Below are 22,048 nucleotides of genomic sequence, written 5' to 3'. Positions count from 1 at the left end.
ATGACATGTCTAAACATCAACATTGAATACGCAATTTAATAAAAATAAATCAGTTGGCTATTCGTGGATATTCATTCGTCTTATGTTCACGTATTATCGCAGTAGAAGCTGCGTGACCCAAAATACTGTTATACATTTTTCATTACATTTTTTTAGAATGTTTTGTTAGTAACCTACTCATTCTTTAATCTTAGTCAAATATCGGAAGCAGTCTGGGCTAGGTATGGAGCGAATGTTCCCTGAATATTACTTTTATCAAACTATATTAAATAATATATTTAGTTGATGAGAAAATAAATAATTTTGGGAGAGAGTAAAACAGAAAACTACAGTACCCTTCAACATGCACTAAACACTGATGCATCGTGGGTACTTGGTTGGAAATCACGTTTGGATCCAGCATGGCAGGAAAGCAGAAAAGGTAGCTATCAGACTAACGCTCTAAAACGTTTTATTGGTGACCCATTACACTTTAGTAGATCAGGATATTCAAGCAAAAAACAACGGATTTGTGTCAGCCTGTCTTTGAATTCTCATTCATGTGTTGTAGAGTTGTTACTAATGTCTTAGTAGCAAGCTAGCTAGCTAGCTAACCAAAACTGTCTATGTGTTGCTAGCTACATTAGCTAACGTTAGTTCTGCCAGAGTTTAATTTCACGTTTTACTGAAGAGTATGGTGGTTGTCCTCGGGGGCGGTAATTTGTGAGTATTGTGAGTGTCCTCTTCACTGAATAAACTGTGTTTCGACTCTGCTGTAGGAAGCTAGAGGACCTAAGCGTGGATGAGTTCCTGCTGTCTGGATTTGACTCCGCATGCGAGGAAGATTCTGAAGATGAAGCTCCCAACAAGAATGCACAGAAGAAGAAAAAAGCAGGAAAATCTGCAGTTAAAGAGAAGTGAGTGTCACTTCTCGATCGAATTATTTTCAATACATCGTTCAACGTTTTGGATTGTTGTTCAACGTCTACTGTGTGTTTCTAATAGTGATGTTGCGAAGAAAGGCAAGGCATCCCAGCACAAGGACCAGTTGTCCAGGTTAAAGAGTAAAGATCCCGAGTTCTACAAGTTCTTGGAGCAGAATGACCAGACTCTGCTCAACTTTGACGACACAGACAGCTCAGAAGATGAAGAGGAGAGGAAATACCACACACTCCCCAGTCAGCTGGCGGTAAGGACCCTGTCTGTCCCCCTGTACGGTCTGATCTTGTATCTCTTTCCTGTTTTGAAGTGTTTTATGTATAGGCTCAAAAGATACGTTGTATATTGATATTGATTTGTCACATCAGGAGGCCAGTTCGGATGACGAGGAAGAACAAGGCTCTGCACCAAAATCCCAAAAGACTGTGGAGGCCATCAAAGTCACAGATAAAATGGTGGAAGACTGGCGAGCAGCTCTCAAGGTAGCACTTGTCAACCAGCTAGCATTAGCCCTCACTACATCAGTGTAGCATTTTTGTACTGTTGTGAAATGAAGCTTGTGGCTCACATGTTCCAATCCTTCTCTGAGCCCAGGAGGAGCCCACACCCCGCCTCTTCAGAGAGATCACCCAAGCCTTCAAGGCTGCCGTGGCAACCACCAAAGGAGAGGCGGGAGATCCGTGTCGATACAAAGTAGCCGACAGCTCAGGTAAAGAAATACAACAACCCGCTTGTATATCCTCATGAGAAATGCATAATGATAGTTCATGTATCAAGGTGCACAGCATAATATACATGTGTAGACGTAGCTAATGTTTCCTGGTATCATTCAGCATACGCTGCCTGTACAAGTCGCCACTGTGAACATGTTTGCTTGTGTGTCCCCCTGCAGTGTTCAATGCCCTGGTGCTGTTCTGTATCAGAGATGTATATGTGGTCCTACAAAGGATGCTGAACCTCAAACCAGACAAAGACCAGAAGAAGTGAGTTGAGATGATGACGACACACCATCGTCACTGTGTTCTGACTGCTAAGTTGGTCTAAAACATACCTGTTGGACACTTTCTTTTCTTTCAGGCCAGTGCTTCCGTCGTCGAGCCCAAAGTGGCAGAAGAACATGGTGGACATAAAGATGTACCTCAGTGGGATCGTCCAGGTCTGTCCTGAATGTCAACTGCTGGTTTTGGTTCTCCAGTCTGAATCTCTGTCCTCCCCGTGCAAGATTCCCCGCTCGCTTGCTCACCGCTCTGTCTCCTTCCACAGCTGCTGTCGTGTCTCACAGAGGCCACGGTCATCAGTGCTGTCCTGAGGCACGCTAACCAGCTGGTGCCATACTTCCTGTGTCTGCCCAAGCAGTGCCGACACCTACTGAAGGTGAGCCCCGCTCCTGACTAGACAGAGTCCAGAAGAGGGGGAGGGAGGATGAGAGAATAGTAGTGGAAAGGGGAGAGGGTGAGTTTCAGGGGTGGAGGGATGAAGGGAACACCTTCCAAGCATCGTCTCCATCTCTCTGTTGGCAGCAACTGATCAAGCAGTGGAGCACAGGGGAGGAGATCAGCCGAGTGGTGGCCTTCCTGGCCCTCAACAAGATCTGCAGACACAAACAAGACACATACCTTAACCCCATCCTCAGGGTGAGTCGTCTGTTTGGAACGTTCTTAACTCCACATGGGTGCTGTTGGAAGGTGACCTGATACCATTTTTGTCATCAATTGCAATTATGGATAACATTTCTGAAATATGAATACAGATTGTAACATTGTTAACTTACCGAACCAAGGCCTATAGCAGTGTGCACATCTACCATAACAATGCTTGGCATTAAATAATTGGTCCATAAAGGCATTCCTGGTCATTCCAGGTTTCATTCCAGCTCCTCATCTCTTCTCTTCCCCCAACAGCAAATGTACATCTCCTACGTTCAGAACTGTAAGTTCACCTCGCCCAACGTGCTGCCTCTCATCAACTTCATGCAAAGGACCCTGACTGAGATGTACTCACTGGATACACAGGCCTCTTACCAGCATGGCTTCATCTACATACGACAGCTGGCCATCCACCTGAGGAACGCCATGACCATGAAGAAGAAGGTCAGGACACCGCAGACACACACACGCACACACACACGCGTGTAGACATGGTACAGCTACCCACACACACACGCTCTTTTTTGTTCCGGACCCAGGAGTGCTGCTCTATGTTCTGTGTGTGATCTAATGTCAGGTGTGTGTGTGTGTTTTGTGATTGTGTTCTCCAGGAGACATACCAGTCTGTGTATAACTGGCAGTTTGTCCACTGTCTGTACCTGTGGTGTCGTGTGCTCAGCACCATCCACCCCAGCGACGTCCTCCAGCCGCTCATCTACCCTCTGTGCCAGGTCATAGTGGGCACCATCAAGTGAGTGCACACATGTAATCTACACATCTTACTCTGTTTAGACATCTACTCTAATTGGAGTTGGAATTGGAATTATAACCTGTTAATTTAGAAGCATACAGTTCAGTCAGTTTGAAGCTTTTGATGTCGCTAGTTAAAACATCTGATGACATCTGAGGCGTGTTTAGGCTGTGGCGCTCGTCACCTGCAGGGGGCAGTGTTGACCACTGGATGTCTCTTGTGTTTTCTGCAGGCTGGTGCCCACCTCACGGTACTACCCTCTCAGGATGCACTGTGTGCGAGTCCTCACCCTCCTCTCTGGCAGCACCGGCACCTTTGTGCCCGTGATGCCCTTCCTCCTCGAGGTATGGGACTTGCCAACAGATGACCACATCAGGGTTAACATTTACATTTAGTCATTTAGCAGACGCTATTATCCAGAGCGACTTACGTTAAGTACAGGGACATTCCGCCCGAGGCAAGTAAGGTGAAGTGCCTTGCCACACCAACGTCATTTTGCATGGCTGGGAATCGAACCGGCAACCTGCTGAATATTAGCCCGATTCCCTAACCGCTCAGCCATCTGACTCATGGCCCCCTCCCAGATTCCCACTCCCGGGTTATGGGAGTGATCCCCACCGCTCAGGCCCAGAGCCTGTCAGTAATTGCCCTGTTGTACACATCATCTGGTTTAGTTTCAGGAGGTAGACAATCCCAGTAGATGTTGGCATGTTATGTCAGTTGTTGATAGAAAAACCTTCAATTGTATTTCAGACAGCTTGGCCTTTTAATGACCAAATAAAAGGAGGGCAGGAAATGCACTTGGCTGGCTGTGTGTGCGTGTGCATGCTTGGGTATGAAACACCTTTTTATATTAGACCAAGTCACCAACTGCCAACGTTTCCCTTGATGTGTTGTGGAGCCTGTTGTGAGTCAAGTGTGTGGCAGTGGTTTGGTCTGTGTGTTGGTGTGCAACCCTGTTGTGGTTTGTAGCGGTGTTGCAAAATCGGCTCCTCACTCGGCTTCGTGGGATTGGTCACTCTTGGTCCGGTCTGAGCGTGTCTGTATGTTTGTGTGTGAAGGCCCTGACCACAGTGAGAAAGGCTAACTGCGGTTTATGTTCTGTTCCTAACGCATTTTCGAGACCACATCCTCTGTGCTGATGGCGTAGCCCACCTTCTGCCCCCTTTCCTTTAACGCACACTCTTGCACTCACGCTTGCAGTCAAAGACCCCCTAGCAGCGAGCCGTGTTTATTTGTGACACACCATTTCCTGTGTTTTTTTCCCCCCCTTTACTGTTTCCCTCGTTAAAGGTAGGCGGAGGTTTGCTGCTACTGTTTTAATTAGAGCAGCAAAAGCTGTGTGTGTGTGTGTGTGTGTGTGGCAAGTTAGCACACACTCTCACATCTCCAAGGGGGGTGGATGATTTGGAGCTTCCTGCTTGTGTGTCACTGAGGGGAGTGTGTGTTTTGTTTAGAGTGTGTGTGTGTGTGTGAGAGTGTATCAGGTCTGGCCCATGCCCTTCCCGCTTCCCCCCAGCTCCCTCGCAGACCACCACCACATCCTATGTTTGTACAGACAGCACTGGCCAGGAGCGCTCCGCTCGCTGAGCACCAACGACCACACACACACACACACACACACACACACACACACACACACACTGCAGATGTACCAGGACAGAAATAAGCATGCACAAATGAAATGTGCACTAAGAGGATCCCTTTGAATTCTCCAGCAAGACAAATGTCATGTGCTGTTGTTGTTACTGCTTAACTGGGTGGCGTTTCTGTGTGTGTGTGTGTGGCGTTTCTGTGTGTGTGTGTGTGTGTGTGTGTGTGTGTCCTGCAGATCATTCAACAGGTGGACTTCAACAAGAAGCCAGGCCGCATGAGTGCCAAACCCATCAACTTTGCTGTGATCCTGAAACTCAGCAATACCAACCTCCAGGAGAAGGCTTATAAGGTGACGACACGTTGGCTTAGTAGCTGTACTAAACATGAATACCTCCAGTATGGTGGGAAGGGAAGACCATACAATAAGCTAGCTTAGCAAGCTGGCTAAAAATAAACTGGAAGAAGCCTGAAGCGAGTGTCTGCTGTTAGCATAGCATGGTGCACGCTAATGAATAGGTAACCACAGGTGAGGTTAACGGCTCAGTGCTACTATTAGTCAACATGTTCTTACCTAATTGGATGGTACTGATTAGACTAGAGTTATTTACAGGGTGCAGTGTCAGCCTCTTCGGGTCCTAAGCAGTCTTTTTGAGAAGGCACACACACGGGTCACCCATTTCTACTGCTGTCAATAACCATGACCACACTTGTGTAAGACAACAGCCTTAATTCAAGTCCATGGCGGAGGTCCAAGTCGATATATATGAACACTTCACTGCTGGTGTGTGTGTTTGTTCAGGCATAAGGGGATTGAGGGCAGTGCGGTAAGCTGGCGTAAGTTGCCACGGTGGCGTCGCTGCCAAGAGGATTGCCACACGGCGCTCTGGGATTATCCCTCGGTGTCTGCCCGTCAGGACCCCGTTCACCTGGTTGCCCTCGGCAACACGAGCCATCTGTGTGTTGATATTAACTCCAGGCCCCAGACCAGTTTGCCAGTATTGTGTGTTATCAGTGTGTTATTGTGTGTTATCAGTGTGTTATTGTGTGTTATCAGTGTGTTATTGTGTGTTATCAGTGTGTTATTGTGTGTTATTGTGTGTTATCAGTGTGTTATTGTGTGTTATCAGTGTGTTATTGTGTGTTATCAGTGTGTTATTGTGTGTTATCAGTGTGTTATTGTGTGTTATCAGTGTGTTATCAGTGTGTTATTGTATAGGAAGTGCCAGTGAAATGCGGTAATATAAAAAAAAAGAATGAGACAACAACAGTTGTGGATTGATGCAGTCCGCGCTGTGTTGGTGAGCCTATGGAAGGTAAAGACCTGGTGTCTGAGGTGTCAGGAGGCCTGGCTGGGGGCCTCTGGAGGCCTGGCTGGGGGCCTGGGGAGGCCTGGCTGGGGGGCGACAGGGGGGGGCTTCCTGGCCCCCCTAACCACAGCTGACTGACACCAGGTGATGGCTGCAAGCTAATCTGGTGTTACTGCTAATCCACGCTGCAGTGACGGAGGTCGTGCGCACACACGAGTAGCTGTCATGTGTAATGTGTGTGTGTGTTCGAGACAGAGAGACTTGCATGTGTTTTTGTGTGTTCCTCACCTAATCCCTCAGAAAATTGGCACAAGCAGTCACGTGACTCGTCAGCTACGGTCAGCGCTCTTCTTCGTGGTGACGGAAATCCCCAAGGGGTCCTCATGCCCCAGACTGAGGGAGGGTGCAGGAGATGGAGGCGGGGCCTGTCTCCCCACTGGTCCCAGTCTGAAGGTGATTGTGTGTTTCAGGACGGCCTAATCGACCAGCTGTATGACCTGATGCTGGAGTACTTCCACTCCCAGGCCTGCTCCATTGGCTTCCCTGAGCTGGCCCTGCCCACCATCATCCAGGTAACCAATCAGATGCCAGCCCATCTCCTCCGCTTCTGCTTTGATTCAGCCTCTACCATCAATTAGTAGGAATGTAAATATGGTTAGTATGTATTAGGTCAACGGACAGATCCATGTACGTAAAAACTCAGTAACTACAAAGACTAGTGTTTTTTGTGTATGTTGAGAGATGTAATGTTTTGTGTATAGACTGGGAAAAGTCAAGGGACATGTGGGTTTGACAGCTTGCCCAGAAGTTGCCATGCCAACCCCAGTTCAACCCTCACCAAGACATTCTGAATTCCAAAATGACAGACTAAAATAACCTGAGAGCAGAGGGAAAGTGTGGTCGTGCCCACCCGTAAGGGTCTCATGTGCTCGCCAGTGTTTAGATTGCCCCGGCGACCAAAGCACACACTTCCTGTCAGAGCGAGTGGGGGCGTTTGAGGGCGGAGCAGCTAGCCCTCCTCAGAGACTGCCTGGCCTTGCTGTCCCTCCTTCTGAGACACACACACACGTTTAGAAGACCGCTCACACACTCTGTAGGGGGAGAAACTCACTAGACTGCATGATTATTTACACTGGTTCCCCTTCCACCTTCTCTCTCTCTCTCGCTCGTCTCTCTCGCTTCCCTCGCGCTCATCTCTCTTCCTCCCCTCTCCCTCCCCTCTCTCACCCTCTCCACCACCTCTCCCTGCCCTCCACAGCTGAAAGCGTTCCTGAAGGAATGCAAAGTGGCCAATTACTGCAAGCCAGTCCGCCAGCTGCTGGAGAAGGTACAGGAGAACTGCAGCCACATCACAGGGCGGAGACAGAAGGCCGCCTTCGGAGTGGCCCACGCCACCGCCGTGGTGAGTGTGTGTGTGTGTGTGTGTGTGTGGGACAGGGAGTTGGTGGGGTTGGGAATGTACGTGAGCCATCGCAGCGTCTCTGGGTTAGGCCCTCTTTGCTTCTGTTCCAGAGCCCTCATTTGACTTTCAACACATTTCCCATGTACTGCCTTCTGCCACCCATCCCAATCCAAGCACAGATGTGTTTGTAATCCAAGATATTGACTCATACTCCAGATTTCCGTGGCCTAATGGAACCAGTAGTAGAGCCGGCTGTGAGAAGATAGAAGCCCTGCCTGCCACTCCGGCCTCCCTCACTGCTAAATATTTTAAAGCATTTAGGGGGAAATTAAAGACGGGGGGGTCTATCTGTGTGTAAATCAAACTCGGGCCCAGTGTGTGTGTGTGTGTGTGTGTGTGTGTGTCGCCTGGGCCTGTCAGACAGACAGAGTGGCACCAGGACTTCTCCTGCCGCCATGGCTCCCAGCCCATAGGGAGCCTGTCGCCATGTGTCGCCTGAGCAGCGGCACTGAGCGCTGTCGCTGAGAGGAGACGGCCAGCTCGCGTCTGTGGAAAAGGCCAAGAACACCCGACGCCCACTCTAATAGCAGCGCTGCAAATTGTAAACGTAAATGCGTTACGCTAACCGGCGTAGGAAGCCACGGTCTATACACTATTGGATTTGGAGGTCAGATAATCGCATTGGCTCTGATCAATACCATCCACAAAGACCTTTAGGGAAGGCTGGCCAAGATCCGCCAGGCTCCACTTTCAAATCCTTTCTATCACCCCCCCCCCCCCCACACACACACACACACACACACACACTGCGCTCTTCTTCAATCTGACTTCTCACCAATATGCCATCACCAGTTTACAGCGAGCTTGGATGTTGACGCCTGCCGTCACCATCACTTCAGCGCCAGCAGCTGTGACCGGTGACACTCCTCTCCTGCTGACTCACGATCAGCTCGTCTGGGATAGGCCGTCTCTTGGGATGAGTCAGGAGAGCCATTCTTCACATGGGAGGGCACACACACACACACTCGTTCTCATTGTTTTCCTTCTGTGTGTGTGTGTGTGTGTGTGTGTCAGGTGGCGTGGGAGAAGCAGGTGCTGGAGGAGGGAACTCCCCTCACCAGGTATTACACCCAGTGGAAGAAGCTGAGAGAGAAGGAGATCCAGCTGGAGATCTCTGGCAAGGAGAGGGTAACTACCACCTCCCCCGTCCTCACCCCTCCCCCATCCTCGCCACCCCACACAGTCCTCCTGTCCAACCCCACGTTGGAGAATGTGCATGTCTGTTCCCCAGACCCTGAGGGAGGGACTCGTCACACAGTTACTCACCATCCAATCATATTTCTGTGTGAAGCCTCATTCTGTCTTCGACGTCATCATGCAGTTTTAGATGCCGTGTCTTTTTAGTTGGCTGTTCTTTTGCAGAGAGCAATGGTCTGTGTGTGTGTGTGTGTGTGTGTGTGTGTGTGTGTGTGTGTGTGTGTGTGTGTGTACAAACAGATGGAAGACCTGGACCTGCCTGAGGTGAAGAGAAGGAAGCTGAAGGATAAGAAGGAGCAGGACAAGAAGGACTTCACGGATCTCTTTGCTTCTGACAGCGACTCGGACGATAACGCCACAGCTCTCACATTCAAAGGTACACACACTCTCACACACACACACTCTTACACATCCACACATGCACAGGCTGGAAGATCTTTTACCTGGTGGTTCCAGATGCTGGCCGGTAAGACAATGTTGGTTACCAAAGCTTTTCTGTCCTGCGTGGCCTAGCCACTAGGAGGCTCTGTTTGGTCACTGTGAGTCTGTTCCCTGGTGGAGTCAGACTCCACATCCTGCAGACAGCAGGAGACCTTTCACCCCTGTGACAGGAACACTGGACATCCCTGTCTTGGGCTTATCGATGAACTCCATATGCAATGTTGAGCCAATTCTCTAGTGTTGAAATTCTAGAGTTGGTGGAGTACTTGGTAGTCAGTAACAACATAGCCCCAGTAACTGTACAGGCACATAACAGGAAATTAAGTCTCACTTCAGCACTATACATACCCTCATTAGAGTCTCTGTGGCCCCCACCTTTCCTCAGCTGAAGGGAGCTTGCTGTCCTTAACCCCTCCTTGCCCGGCCCTCCTGGGTCACACGCGGGGCACAGGCAGCAGCTCCTTTTACAGCTTTACACTCGGGACACGCTCGACGGGGGGAAAAAGGACTGCGAGGGAGGGAGGGGAGTTTTTCTCTTCTTCTCCTGCATCTGGTCCTCATTGTAGGGAGAGTCCCCACAACCGGGCCGCCAGCTGCCGGTGGAGCCGCTGGCCCCTTCCTCCGCCATCCCCTCCCTCCCTCCGTCCCACCCTCCCACGTGTGTCGCTCCCCCCCCCCCCCTCCCTCCGACAGGAAGTCCAGGCTTGGATCCCGGTGGGGGTTCCTAATTCAAACCAGCCCAGTGGAACAGCCAAAGGTGGCCGCTCCCCACTCTCCCCTCTAGCTCTCAGGGCTTAGCTGCCTGCCCCCGCACGTCCTCACACACACACACACGCTCTCTCTCACACACACACACATCCAAACCTCCGGCCGCTTTTCCAAGCCTTTGGGCAAGTCACCAAACTCTTGGTTGTTGCTCGTGTCCAGAGGGGAGAGAGAGAGACAATATATCAGAAACGGTGGCGTGCGTAGATGGACTGGAGAGGTGTGTTGTCTGAGTGGGCCTCCAGATGGCTGCATCGAAGCCCTCACTATATGGGATGGTGGGGAGATCCTGGAGGTTTTTAGCTCTCCCAGACCAGCCAGCGTCCTGGCTTTAACTCTGCTCCCTCCTCCAGTCCTCTACTTCTCTGCTCCTCTCCTTCAGCCGCTAGATCATCAGACCTCGGATGCTTTGAGACCCTGGCTGCCGTCTGCTTAGCCCCAAAAAATGTCTAAGCATGATCTCACACACACTTATTAAACTGACCCACCCATACACACACACAAACATGACTTGGGTGGAACTCAGGCTCTGCATCTTGTTTGCTTACCCAACACACACACACACACACTCGTCCATCTCGTGGAGGAGTTGTGCAGCAGTCTGCTCAGAGGGCTGTCTGCTATCTCCATTTGCTATATTTAGTCAGTGAGGGGAAGATGTCTGAAATTGGGCCCTGGTAGTGCGTCACGGCTGTTTGTGGCCGCCCGAGCCCTAATGTACTTTCAGCTCCATCGCTGGAGGTAATGGGAACCAGTGACATCTGAGGGAACCTGCTCGGGAACATCTGAGATGAAGCTTGTGGAACACGCTAACATCAGTGTCATTACACTCTCTCTCTCTCTCTCTCTCTCTCTCAGGTGGGGTGAAGGCTGGGGAGTGTCGAGGGGTTGGTTTGATTAGCTGCCGGTGGGGGTGGCACATGCATTGTGAGTTGTGATGGAAAAAACGGGTCGGTCATTAGTTTCTCCTCCTCTCTCTCCGCTCTTCTCTCTCTCTCTCCCCCCCAGGCAAAAAGAAAAACCTGGATTCGGACGACGAAGATCTGGAGGATCTGTCTGACCTGAGTGATGACGAGGGCGTGGACGCGGACCAAGATGGCGCCTCAGGTCTGGAAATGCATCCGTGTTTTCCAAGAGTCGCAGCCCGCGCTCCCCGAAGCGAGGGCACCTACCATGTGAATCTGTTGTTGACGTGGTTCCCTCTTCTAGATGCTGGCGATGGTGAGGATGGTGATGATGATGAAGAGGAGCGTCAGGCAGCCAAGGCTCCCAAGCAGCTGTCCAGCAAGGCCCTGATGGAGCTGGCTGAGGGGGAGGAGGACCTGGTGGAGGACCTGCAGCTGTCTGACCAGGAGGACTGAGCGCACACACACGCACAATATGTGCACCTCGCATTTCTTCTCTCAACCATTTAGTTTAATTTGAATTTTGTACGTGACAGTTATTGTACAGTGCCACCATGTACAAAGTATAAAAGTTTCAATCCACTTCTTTGCTTTTGATTTTCTATTTGCAATCACTGATGTATTGCTCATGAAATATTATAGGTCGTTTGATGGAACCCTGTTCAGAGAGGGTTCTAGAGGGGACTAGGATGTGCTGTAGAGGTCTGTGCCATGCTGTGCAGGGTGGGAGGGGGTCTAGGGGGTGGGGGGCGGTGCGCTCCAGGACAGAGGTAGTGTGCCAGGCTGTTAGGGTGGTGTCTGATGCTGTGCCAGTCCTCTGTGCCCAGGTGGTAGAGAAGCAACACAGCCTGGCCTGTTTCCGTGCCAACATCCCACCAACCTCCCCCTCCCTCTCGCTCAGTTAGCTTTGCTTCCACCTTCCCCATCTTATTTCTTTCTCTCATCTTGTGGAACAGCAGTATAGCCCTAATTATCAAGGTTTAATCGTTTTTGCCGAATTCACTTACAGATATTTCTGATTGAAAGAACTGAGTACTGAACTACATTGATACATGCCAATGACAGGGAGTTCCTACAGTACGACATGTTCCATGGGGAGCACGCACAGTGCCTGGGTGAGAGAACAGTATAGAGCACCTTGTGCAGTGGAGGAAGTCACACAGGACAGGGGAGGCCTCTGGGGAGATGTCAGGTTGGGGGGGGGGAAACCTCAAGGATCAAGGTAGCTCGGTTTGAGAAAAAGAGGATTTTATTCGGGTGTCCACATTTGGTTGTCTGTCTTGTGTTTGTGAGAGAGAGAGAGGGAGAGAGAGAGGGAGAGAGAGAGAGAGGCGGGTCAGGTTTATCCCCACAGGCAGGGAGGCCTTGGCCTGCGGCTGAACCTCACACTCTGACAGCTGGTGTTGACCTGAACCATGCCCCCGGGGCTCTCCTACCCTACACACACACGCGCACCATCAGGGGAGAGAGAGAGCGGGGCGGTGGATACTCCATATCACCGCTGCAGACACACAGCACACTGGACCCACACAAACACACCAAGACAGGGTTCCCACGGGGTCTTAAAAAGTCTTCACATTCAGAACTCTAAATGTAAGGCCTTAAAACGGACACATTTTCAAAAGTGTTGAGTCGTACCCTGCAAAGCGGAGCTCTAAAGTCCAGGGTTCGAACTAAGGGGGATTTGGGGGGGTGGGGGGGGACTTTGACCCCCCAGATTAAGACTTGGGGGGGGGGGGGTTTGACCCCCCCAGATTAAGACTTGTACCCCCCAAAAAGAGGTAAAAACAACAGGTTGGGGTCGATACATTTATATATCGTTCTTACCTGTAATCTTAAATATTACTTTACACCCTGGAGAAGAAGCTGACCACCCCCCCGATTATCATTGTATAATTCAAACTCTGTTTCTAACCAAACCATAGTCAAGAGAATCTTCCTGAGATTAACAAGCATTTGGCGGAGAGAAGAGAGACGAAATTTATGAAACTGTGAAGTTGAAGTCCCACATCTCACATGACCACAGTTACTTTTAAGTAAAAATAGACAATTTAAAATTCTGTAACCCAACTCTCCAGGTTTTTACAACTACATAGTTCAATGTCAAATTTTATGCTGAGTGGAGATTGTTATGATCTCTGATAGCTCAGTGGTTATGGATGTGGACTACTGTGTGAGGGGTCTTGTGTTCAAATCTGTCTGAAGGATTTTCTTACAGCTACATTTTTGCTTTTGGATTTATAAATAAAACTCGACTTATAAATAAAACTGATAAAAAGTAACAAAAAATTTTTTGGTTGAGCCTTTCATGGTGGAACAGTTGGGAGAGGAGATGTGAACAGTCAGGCAGTGTGCTGCAGTTACAGGGATCTGGGCCCATTGATGTGTTTGACACGATGCTCAGAGATGGTTTTGAACCCAGGTTGTTGTGGTGTAAGCACTTCTCAACCCACCACACCACAGGATCCCCCTTCTATATACTTGGAAATAACATACATTACTTAACTGATATCAGTCAACAATTGGTTTGAGCGAGATTTGAACCAGGGGTACCATGTTTGGAAGTCGACACAATGGTACACATGCTTCCCTGCTGAGCCACAGAGGTTTCCTGCAAAGTCACTTTCTACAAGACACCCTAATTATGACACTACCAAATGCCAAAGGACAAACTACGCTTTGTTTCTGCTAATGCCAAGTTATGAAACAGAATACTCTGTCTTCTAATCATACTTACAAAACAAGTGAAACTTTGCTGAAGGATTTCTAAGAACTTGTTCACAAAATACAGTGACGATAAATAGACTCATCTTGAATACCGTCCATTAGGAGTGGGAATCTTTTGGTACCTCACGATTCAATTCTTAGGGTCACGATTCGATCAAAAATCGTTTCACGATTTTGTATCAAATTGCGATTCAATATATGCTTACATTAAAAAAAGGTGAATCAATGTGAATTGCTAGAAGACTGAATCGCGATTCATATGTGAATCGATTTTTTCCCCCACCCCTAGTGCTGAATTAAGTTCTGTATTAAGTTACTAATGTGACTGCTTTATCTGTAAATTAAGTTATATAAATGCTTTTTAAATTTTTTCTGAATTTCTTTGATTTGAATATTTTTTGGGTTATGCATCGTGTAGGTCTTAAATTTCAATCTTTACGGTCTTAAAATGTCATATAAAGGTCTTACATTTGACTTACTGAAATCTGCAGGAACCATGGTAAGAAAAAAAAAAAACTGATTCTCAAGGTTGATTTCACCAACTGGTGAATAGAAAAACCTGTGGACCAAACATGAATGGGAAATCTAAACCATTTTTTTATTCATTGCTTACAACATAGTTAAAAAAAATCCATAAATTCAAAGATTTGCATTTAAGAGCTTTGTGCCTTTCCTTTCCCTGCAACAAAGAGAAAATAAAGAAAAAGGTTCTTTGGGTTCCATACATACTGTATCATAATCTGTCTAACTACATCAAAAGTCCTATAAATACTATTTTTCCTCATTTATATGCTGAAGTAGCATTCAAGATCGGGATGTCCTTAATTTTACAATCGTCAAACAGAAAATGTTAACAAAAGTACCACCAAAGTTAGCATGTCAATTTTTGTTCAGTCAACAGAAAATTTTACTCGTGCATCTACAAAAAAAAAGTACCACGTACATAACCTTCAGGATATTTTCATCTTAAAACGTGATTCTGTACAATTCTTTCTGTTTTCGTCAGCCACAGTAGTCACCACGATCATTTCGAAAAGACGTTAGTCCGACGAGCCAAAGCCATGGATCTTTCACTGTAGTTTGAGCACATGACCGACCTTACAACCAGCCCAGTACAACATCAAACATGAGGTGTGGTATTGGTGTCACCTTAAAAAGAGCCCCCTTTTAACTAACACTCCCTCCATTTGAGGTACCAGACCAGTCCCCCCAACCCCCACTTGACCAGTTATGTCGTCCTACAATGTAAAAACCACTTGTAACCAGAAACAACATTAAATATCGTTCCAATTCCACTCATCCACTCATCTTTGGTATTGGACAGTGGAATGCATAGTTGCAATAACAAGAGAGTTACAAGTTCCTGTTGAGCCATATGCTTCGGCTCCAGCTTTGATGTACGGCTCCTCTAAGCCCCAGGAGCTCCACAGCCTGCGAGGGAGAAGAAGATGGAGAGAGAAGAAGAGGAATAGGAAAGAGGGAAGAGGCGTTCCTTTTAAAGTGGCGGGCGCCGCAGAGTGTGTTGGGGAGCAGACAGAAAGACAGACGGGCAGAGTGAGAGAGGGGGCTTCCTCCAGTCCAGGAAGGAAGGGTTTCCGCTAGCGTCTGTCTGTCTGACTCAAAAGAATGTCGTGTTTGTGGGGCTTCGCTCCTTTTTTTTTTCTTCTTTTTTTTTTTTTGGCAAGCTGTCTAAGACCAGCTGTCTGCTTTCTCTCTCTCGCTCTCTCTCTCTCTCTCTCCCGTTGTCTCTCTCCCTCCTACCCATTTTCCCCGTCTTTGGATTCTGCTCAGCCAGAAAATGCTGCAGAGCTGGAGGTTGATTGCGATGCATGATTCTGTCCATTTTGTCATTTTTCCTGTCTTTCAGTTTGTTCCTCAAAACGTCTATTCAGCCTCAGCGTATAGTTCTTGAAGGGTGAAGTTCAGAGAGGAGATTCCACTCAAGAGTTATTCAGGGCGGAGGTTGTTGCCTACCTCCCCTTGCCCCGCCCTCTCGACGGGGCAACCGGCCCCCGTCTATCCTACGAGGGGGTCTTGGCCTCGTAGCCTGCTGAAGCAGAGACATTGCCATTCTCCTGCTTGGGGGAGGAGCGTGAAGAAGGGGCGGGGCCACTGTAGGGGGAAGAGCTGCTGCTAGCAGAGGCAGGCCGGTGGGCGAGGGGGGTCTCTGACGGCAGGGGGTCCCTGTCTGGGGGGCGCAGGGCAGATGGTGGAAGGGGGAGTGCCAGCGGGAAGCTGGTCATGTAGAAGATCCTGCCAACTCGCCTCGCCACCTGAGGAGACCAGAGCACATGGCATGCTTAGAGCCAATCACAGAGCAGAGACTTGTAACGCAACGTGGCAACAAGGAAGTGACGCTCGGCCGGAGAGGAGAGGGAGAAGAGCGAGTCTACAGACTGACCAGGGACCTCGGTAACAGGCAGGGACAGAGGACTACTAAAGCTACTCTACTGAGAATAGATCGAGCTACCAACACGCACAACAGGAATAGCACACACACACACACACACACACCGTGTTCGCTACACATACAAGCACGCACTAACGAGCACACACATGTCCCGCCGCACGCACACGTCACACACTGAGGGCCAGGCGTGTGTGTGTCCCTCGGAGGTGGGTACCTGGGAGCGGATCTTGAGGGCGGGCCCCAGCTTCAGTCCCAGGGTGTTGAGCAGGTGTTCCTCTGTGAGCAGGGGCAGGGTCTCTCCATCAATGGCCTGCTCCCGGAACACCTGGGAGACGACACAGCCACTTCAGCCACGCCCTGGGACTTACACACACACACACACACACACACACACACTGTCTCTCGAAACACACACTATCACACTCTCATGTATACGCATACAGCAACACAGGCACGTTCATGCAGCCAACGAACGCGTACACACCTTCATACATACACGCACACACACCATCTGACCTGCTCTACTTGCATTGATTTGACAGGAAGCTTTTGTGTGTGAGAGATGAGATGAGAAAAGTGCTGTTGTAAAAATGAACATGAGTCGGGGTATCTATGCACAGAAGCCGTGGTGGATACTCTGTTTCCTAAGCCACTCTGTAGACCGTTCTTTTCCCCTCTCCTCTCTCTCTCTCTCTCTCTCTCTCTCTCTCTCTCTATCTCTCTCTCTTTCTTCCCCTCTCCTCTCTCTCTCGCTCTCTCTCTTCCCCTCCCCCATCTCTCTGTTCCTCACCTGTGTGTACTCAGCGCATCCAGCCAGGCTGCCAACAAAGCCACACACCTCCTCCACGCTCCACTTGCTGATGTCCTCCACCGGGGGCGCCGTAGACGAGTCCTCTCCATCCAGGAACAGGCCTCCCATAGAGCCTGCTGCTGAGGCCAGAGAGAGAGGAGGAACAGGGGGGGGGATGTCAATCTCCAGGGGAAACAGCGGAATCACGTCCGAAAGTCACAGAAAGAGAGCCTGTTCTTCTTCTGTGGTATTGAAACTAAAAGGACGAGGCTATAAAGAGAGTAGCTCTTTCACACAAGCTTTGTCACGTGAATGAGCGTGTCTTATCTTGCCGTGCCAATAAAGTTTCTTGAAATTGAATGAAGGACGGTGCGCCTGTCAAGACCTCCAGCCCCCCTTCCGTTCTCTCCCTCCCTCTCTAGCTCTCTCTCCCTACGTGGCTGAGGTGGGGATGTTAAGAACCCAGAGTGAGGAGGGGGGCACGGGGTCAGGGGGGGCCCCTCACTGTGGGGGATGGTGTGGTGGGTGGGTCCCCACTGCAGGACGCAGGGAGAGTGACGCTAATGGCTTTCATATGCCTGCCATGGGCCCCGTGTGTGTGTGTGTGTGTGTGTCGAGGCCCCCTCTGTGAAACGAGTTGGTTCTGCCTTTGCTTCCTCAAGCAGTTTCTGTCTGCATTTTTTCAAACGGTCCAATTTCTCTTTTTAATGTCTGTCGTTAACCACAAACAACTGGAACTACGTTTTTAATTAGCCAACACAGAATTGTTCCATTGTGGACATTTCATCTAATTACCACTTGTGAGCCTGACAGTGTACAAGGGAGTTTGTGTGATATCCTATCACAAAGTGAATTTGCTTACGTTTCTACAGTGCTTAGAGGACTGTGATTCCTAGCCAATGCGTGGAGTCTGTGTACTCATATCTGTGTGTGGCACTCACCGGTGTGGAAGTAGGGGTTGGCGTAGGGGAATCCGAAGGGCAGCGTCTGGCCGTGGAAAGCGGGCAAATGGGGCAAGGCTCCAGGTGGCAGGTGGTACTTGACCTCACTCTTGCCCAGGCCCGGGGTGAAGATGTGATGACTGGGCGACTCTGCCCCCACCGAGCTACAGGGGGCGCTGAGTCGCCCCGAGCCCTCGCCGGCCTCCTTCGCACCCTCACACGCACCTTTGCCCCCGGGCTCTTTCCCCGGGCAGCCGTCTCTGTCCCTGTGGAGTCTGTCGCTAGCCTTGGCACCCGAGCCCTCGTGCCTCTCCTCGCCCGCCTCCGCCTCACTATCAGAGTCCTTCATCTCCTCATCCTGCCCCTCTGTGTCTCCTTCCCTCTCTCGCCCTTCTCCGAGACTCCCTCTGTGGTCCGCGGCTTGGTGAGCCCCGCCGCGGACCTGCGTCTGGGGCCCCTTGCGGGAGCCCTTCCTGGAGCTGGGCCCGGACGCGGAGCTCTGTTCCTGGGAGTCTTTGGGCGTGGTGGCCCTCGCCGTGGCCTGGTGGTTGAGGGCCAGCAGGGGCGCGTTGCTGCCGTGGCGGAGCACCAGCATGGCGTTGGAGCGTCGGCTGAGTTCCTCGCGGAGGGGGTGTCCCTCGGGGATGTCGTGGAGGGAGCGCAGGGCGGGGTGGTCCGGGGGGATGCCGGGGGGCAGGCCGGACAGGGAATCAGAGCCCAGGAGACGCTGCTGCTGCTGCCTGTGGAGGTTCTCCAGCTCCTTGTGTCTCAGCAGCTCAGCGGACATCTCCAGCCGAGCCAGGTTCTGCTTCCTCAGCATCTCCTGCTGCCGGGCAAACATCTCAGCTTGGGCAGGCTGGAGGAAGCCATAGCCTGGAGGAGACAACAACACACTGTTAGCTAATGAGCTGACATCAGCAGACACATTGAATTCTGGTTAGTCTGCTAGTATTAAAGGTGCTAGCATGCGTGTGGCTAGCAGAGATGGCAAAAGTACACACATCCTTCACTCAAGTAGAAGTACAGATATTTGTGTAAAAAAAGTAAAAAGTTGTCAGTAAAAATATATTGTGAAATACATATACCAGAAAAATCTACTTAAGTAAATACTTTGTGACTTCCCATCTCTGGTGGCTAGCATGCTAGCTTTAACTTTAGACTCACCAGGAGCTTGGCAAAGGGCGGAAGGCATGCCCAGAAAGGGTGGCCTCAGGTGGGGGCCCAGGGCTATGTGGGGGGCGTTCTGAGGAGACAGCAGAGGTGGAGGGTGGGACATCTCCCTGAGAAAACATCAAGAAAACACACAACATTTTAGCCTGGAAAACGATGACAGTTAAAGCTGGATAAAAGCGAAGACACAGGGCCAGTCTTCAGAAGCATAGATCTCCTAGCTTCAGCCTTAGTACGGCTGATGTGTGTGAGGTGTGTGTTAGTGTGTGTGTGAGGTGTGTGTTAGTGTGTGTGTGAGGTGTGTGTTAGTGTGTGTGTGAGGTGTGTGTTAGTGTGTGTGTGAGGTGTGTGTTAGTGTGTGTGTGAGGTGTGTGTTAGTGTGTGTGTGAGGTGTGTGTTAGTGTGTGTGTGAGGTGTGTGTTAGTGTGTGTGTGAGGTGTGTGTTAGTGTGTGTGTGAGGTGTGTGTTAGTGTGTGTGTGAGGTGTGTGTTAGTGTGTGTGTGAGGTGTGTGTTAGTGTGTGTGTGAGGTGTGTGTTAGTGTGTGTGTGAGGTGTGTGTTAGTGTGTGTGTGAGGTGTGTGTTAGTGTGTGTGTGAGGTGTGTGTTAGTGTGTGTGTGAGGTGTGTGTTAGTGTGTGTGTGAGGTGATCTATTCTTATCAGGCTCTTGAGGCTCACGTATGCCCGCTGCCTCATCAGTCCTGTCACGCTGCTATGCCGCTGGCCATGTTTGTACCCTGGGCTTCACACACACACACACACACACACACACACACACACACGCACACACACGCTAATACATACTGTACACCACAGACACACACCCTCTCTCTCTCACGCAAGCTGGGCTCTACACACACACATACCGCCGTAATGAGGGCTGAATGCACAATGCGAGTGTGTCATGCTACGACAGCTGGGGCGGCCCCCACCTCTCCACCGGGGCCACGGACTGAAGGACCTTCTAATTAACACTCATCCTCCTCTCCTCTCTCATTTTTCCCGCCCCTTTTCCCTCTCTCCCTCCCCCCCCCACGCTCTCTGGGCCATATTGAGCCAGTTAAAAGGCGGCGTGTCTTGCTACCCCGGCTTATGAAAAGGTCCTCTCCATTATGTCCTTCTTCTTTTGTCCTCCCCCTCCCTTCCTCCCCCCCCACCCCTTCTCTCGTTCAGGGTGAAGAAAAGCCCCTCATGCGTCTCTGCCGTTCTCTCTGCTCTGCCTGCCTCCCCAAAGGAACAGAGCACACAAGAGGATTTGCAGGAGAGAGGAAAGGAGATGTTGTTTTAGAAAAAGAGAGAGTGCGAGTGAAGTTTTTGTCGTGGTGTGTACGTGCGCGTTCCTGTGTGTGTGTGTTCCTGTGTGTGTGTTACTGTGTATGTGTATGTGTGTGTGTGTGTGTGTGTGTGTGAGAGACAATGTGGAAGTGGGCTTTGGGAGTGTGTGGCAACTCTATCTGTCCTATTAAAAGAGTTTACAACCCTCCCTGCACGCACACAGTACCACATACACACACACACGCATCTTGCCAGATCACACCAATCACACATTGGCAATCCATGTGTGAAGGCCACGAACCTGCAGAGCAGAGACGCGTGAAGGGAGAACAGGACGGCCCCAACAACAAAAACAAACGGTCACTGGCAACCTCAGCCGTTGTTGGGTAACCCACGTGTTCACAGTCACTAGCGCCTGCATGTCTCAAACAAACCGAAAGCAATGGAGAGAAGGAGAGAGAAAAAGAGAGAGAAGAAAGATAGAGATGGAGGACAGGGGTGGGCCGGGGGGGTACGCACACACAGAGAGCCAACTGGGGAGGTGATGGGGGGGGGGTGGGTCGAGAGGGGGGGGCGGGCGAAAACCATTCATCGATCGGAACCGCCGCTGAAATGTTAATGCTAATCGTATAACCGCTCTCTCCGGCGGAGCCTCGCACTCCAGTGGCAGCTCCAATTAATCTTGGGGAAGGGCTCCGCGGCGCGTGACCCCGGGGCCGGCTAGCCGGGGCCCGCCGCTGCTTATGTAATTACACCGCCCAGTGTGTAATCACCTGGCCTAATCCCTCAGGGTTAGCAATTAGCCTGGGCCCCGTCGCCGCCGCCGCTGTGCACAACCGCTACGCTAGCTAGGCTCCGGCACGCCAACCCAACCCACCCCTAGCCCTCCCACCCCCCTCCCCTGCCCAAGCCCTGGCCGCCTAGCCTAGCGTTACTGTTAGCCCGCAGATGAATAACGGTCAATTAAAGCTGCATGACTGGGGCCGGCAGGCGTCCACCCCACCATAATTAGGCCTAATCACGGGGAGGGAAGGAGAGAGATGGAAGGAAGGAGGGGAGCGAGGGAGGGGAGGCAGGGGAGGGGGGGGTGGGGAGAGAGGGAGCCAGGCGCGCTCTCTCTCTCCTTTTATAGGAAGCAATTTGGTCGGGGGGGGGGGGGGGTGGAATCAGCCATTAACCGGTTTGCCCTGGGCTCTGTGTGTGTGTGTGTGTTTGTATGTGTGTATGAAGAGTATAGCAAATAATGTAACAATGCTCATAATACACATAGTAAAGAAAATATATATTAAAAAACTTCTACATTTGTGTCAAGAATAACATTTATTGTGTCAAGAATAAAATGTCTCTCTTTTTCCTTCCTCTTTCCTCTTTCACTCGCCCCCTCTCCTTTCTCTCTCTCCTCTCCTTTTTCTTCCCTCTGTCTCTCCCATTTCTCTCTCTCTCTGTCTTCCTCTCTTTATCCTTCCCCCCTCTCTCTCCTCTCCCCTCTCTCCTTCAGTCTCCCATATCTCTCTCCCTCTCGTTCTCTCTCTCTGTCCTCCTCTCTTTATCCTTCCCCCCCTCTCTCTCCTCTCCCCTCTCTCGTTCAGTCTCCCTTATCTCTCTCTCTCTCTCTCTCTCTCTCTCTCTCTCTCTCTCTCTCTCTCTCTCTCTCTCTCTCTCTCTCTCTCTCTCTCTCTCTCTCTCTCTCTCTCTCTCTCTCTCCAATGAGGCTAGAGGCTTCTGGGGAATTCACTCGTGCGTGTCGAC

The 22,048-nt window shown here is 50.3% G+C and overlaps 2 protein-coding genes across 4 annotated transcripts; one reads left to right on the top strand and one right to left on the bottom strand.

Moving 5' to 3' along the window:
* The first annotated feature begins 334 nt into the window (after window positions 1-334).
* noc2l (NOC2-like nucleolar associated transcriptional repressor) lies at window positions 335-11,570 on the top strand. Its single transcript, XM_047039255.1, has 19 exons — window positions 335-421; window positions 759-896; window positions 985-1,168; window positions 1,287-1,400; window positions 1,513-1,627; window positions 1,811-1,901; window positions 1,996-2,074; window positions 2,182-2,292; window positions 2,439-2,552; window positions 2,820-3,008; window positions 3,176-3,315; window positions 3,548-3,659; window positions 5,147-5,260; window positions 6,689-6,790; window positions 7,477-7,620; window positions 8,695-8,808; window positions 9,118-9,253; window positions 11,092-11,190; window positions 11,293-11,570. The coding sequence occupies exons 1-19, from the start codon at window positions 402-404 to the stop codon at window positions 11,442-11,444; spliced, it is 2,268 nt and encodes a 755-aa protein (XP_046895211.1). The 5' UTR covers window positions 335-401; the 3' UTR covers window positions 11,445-11,570.
* Window positions 11,571-14,290: 2,720 nt separating this feature from the next.
* On the bottom strand, window positions 14,291-19,312 carry LOC124480520 (sterile alpha motif domain-containing protein 11-like). Of its 3 annotated transcripts, none has more exons than XM_047039916.1 (5): window positions 19,021-19,311; window positions 17,857-18,729; window positions 16,916-17,055; window positions 16,340-16,450; window positions 14,291-15,988 (listed from the first exon to the last, which is right to left on the bottom strand). In XM_047039916.1, exons 1-5 carry the CDS (start codon window positions 19,130-19,132, stop codon window positions 15,737-15,739), a joined length of 1,488 nt encoding a protein of 495 aa, XP_046895872.1. In that variant the 5' UTR covers window positions 19,133-19,311; the 3' UTR covers window positions 14,291-15,736. The 3 variants fall into 3 exon arrangements, with proteins under 3 accessions (XP_046895872.1, XP_046895873.1, XP_046895874.1); XM_047039917.1 differs by having other exon boundaries at window positions 16,916-17,052; XM_047039918.1 differs by lacking the exon at window positions 16,340-16,450 and having other exon boundaries at window positions 19,021-19,312.
* Window positions 19,313-22,048: the final 2,736 nt, after the last annotated feature.

This window comes from Hypomesus transpacificus, chromosome 18, assembly GCF_021917145.1.
Source record: "Hypomesus transpacificus isolate Combined female chromosome 18, fHypTra1, whole genome shotgun sequence".
Lineage (NCBI taxonomy): Eukaryota > Metazoa > Chordata > Actinopteri > Osmeriformes > Osmeridae > Hypomesus > Hypomesus transpacificus.
The sequence above is the reverse complement of the archived record's forward strand: the minus strand, read 5'-3'. Positions and strand labels throughout refer to the sequence as shown.

What these genes read in the sequence shown, in the direction of transcription:
- noc2l (XM_047039255.1), top strand. Translation starts at nt 402, where the DNA reads ATGGCAGGAAAGCAGAAAAG. An exon ending in CAAAGTAGCCGACAGCTCAG is followed by an intron (nt 1,628 to 1,810) that starts GTAAAGAAATAC and finishes GTCCCCCTGCAG; the next exon opens with TGTTCAATGCCCTGGTGCTG. An exon ending in TGATGCCCTTCCTCCTCGAG is followed by an intron (nt 3,660 to 5,146) that starts GTATGGGACTTG and finishes TGTGTCCTGCAG; the next exon opens with ATCATTCAACAGGTGGACTT.
- LOC124480520 (XM_047039916.1), bottom strand. Translation starts at nt 19,132, where the DNA reads ATGTCCCACCCTCCACCTCTGCTGTCTCCTCAGAACGCCCCCCACATA. An exon ending in GATGCGCTGAGTACACACAG is followed by an intron (nt 16,451 to 16,915) that starts GTGAGGAACAGA and finishes GTCGTCTCCCAG; the next exon opens with GTGTTCCGGGAGCAGGCCAT. An exon ending in CCCTCAAGATCCGCTCCCAG is followed by an intron (nt 15,989 to 16,339) that starts GTACCCACCTCC and finishes TGGTCTCCTCAG; the next exon opens with GTGGCGAGGCGAGTTGGCAG.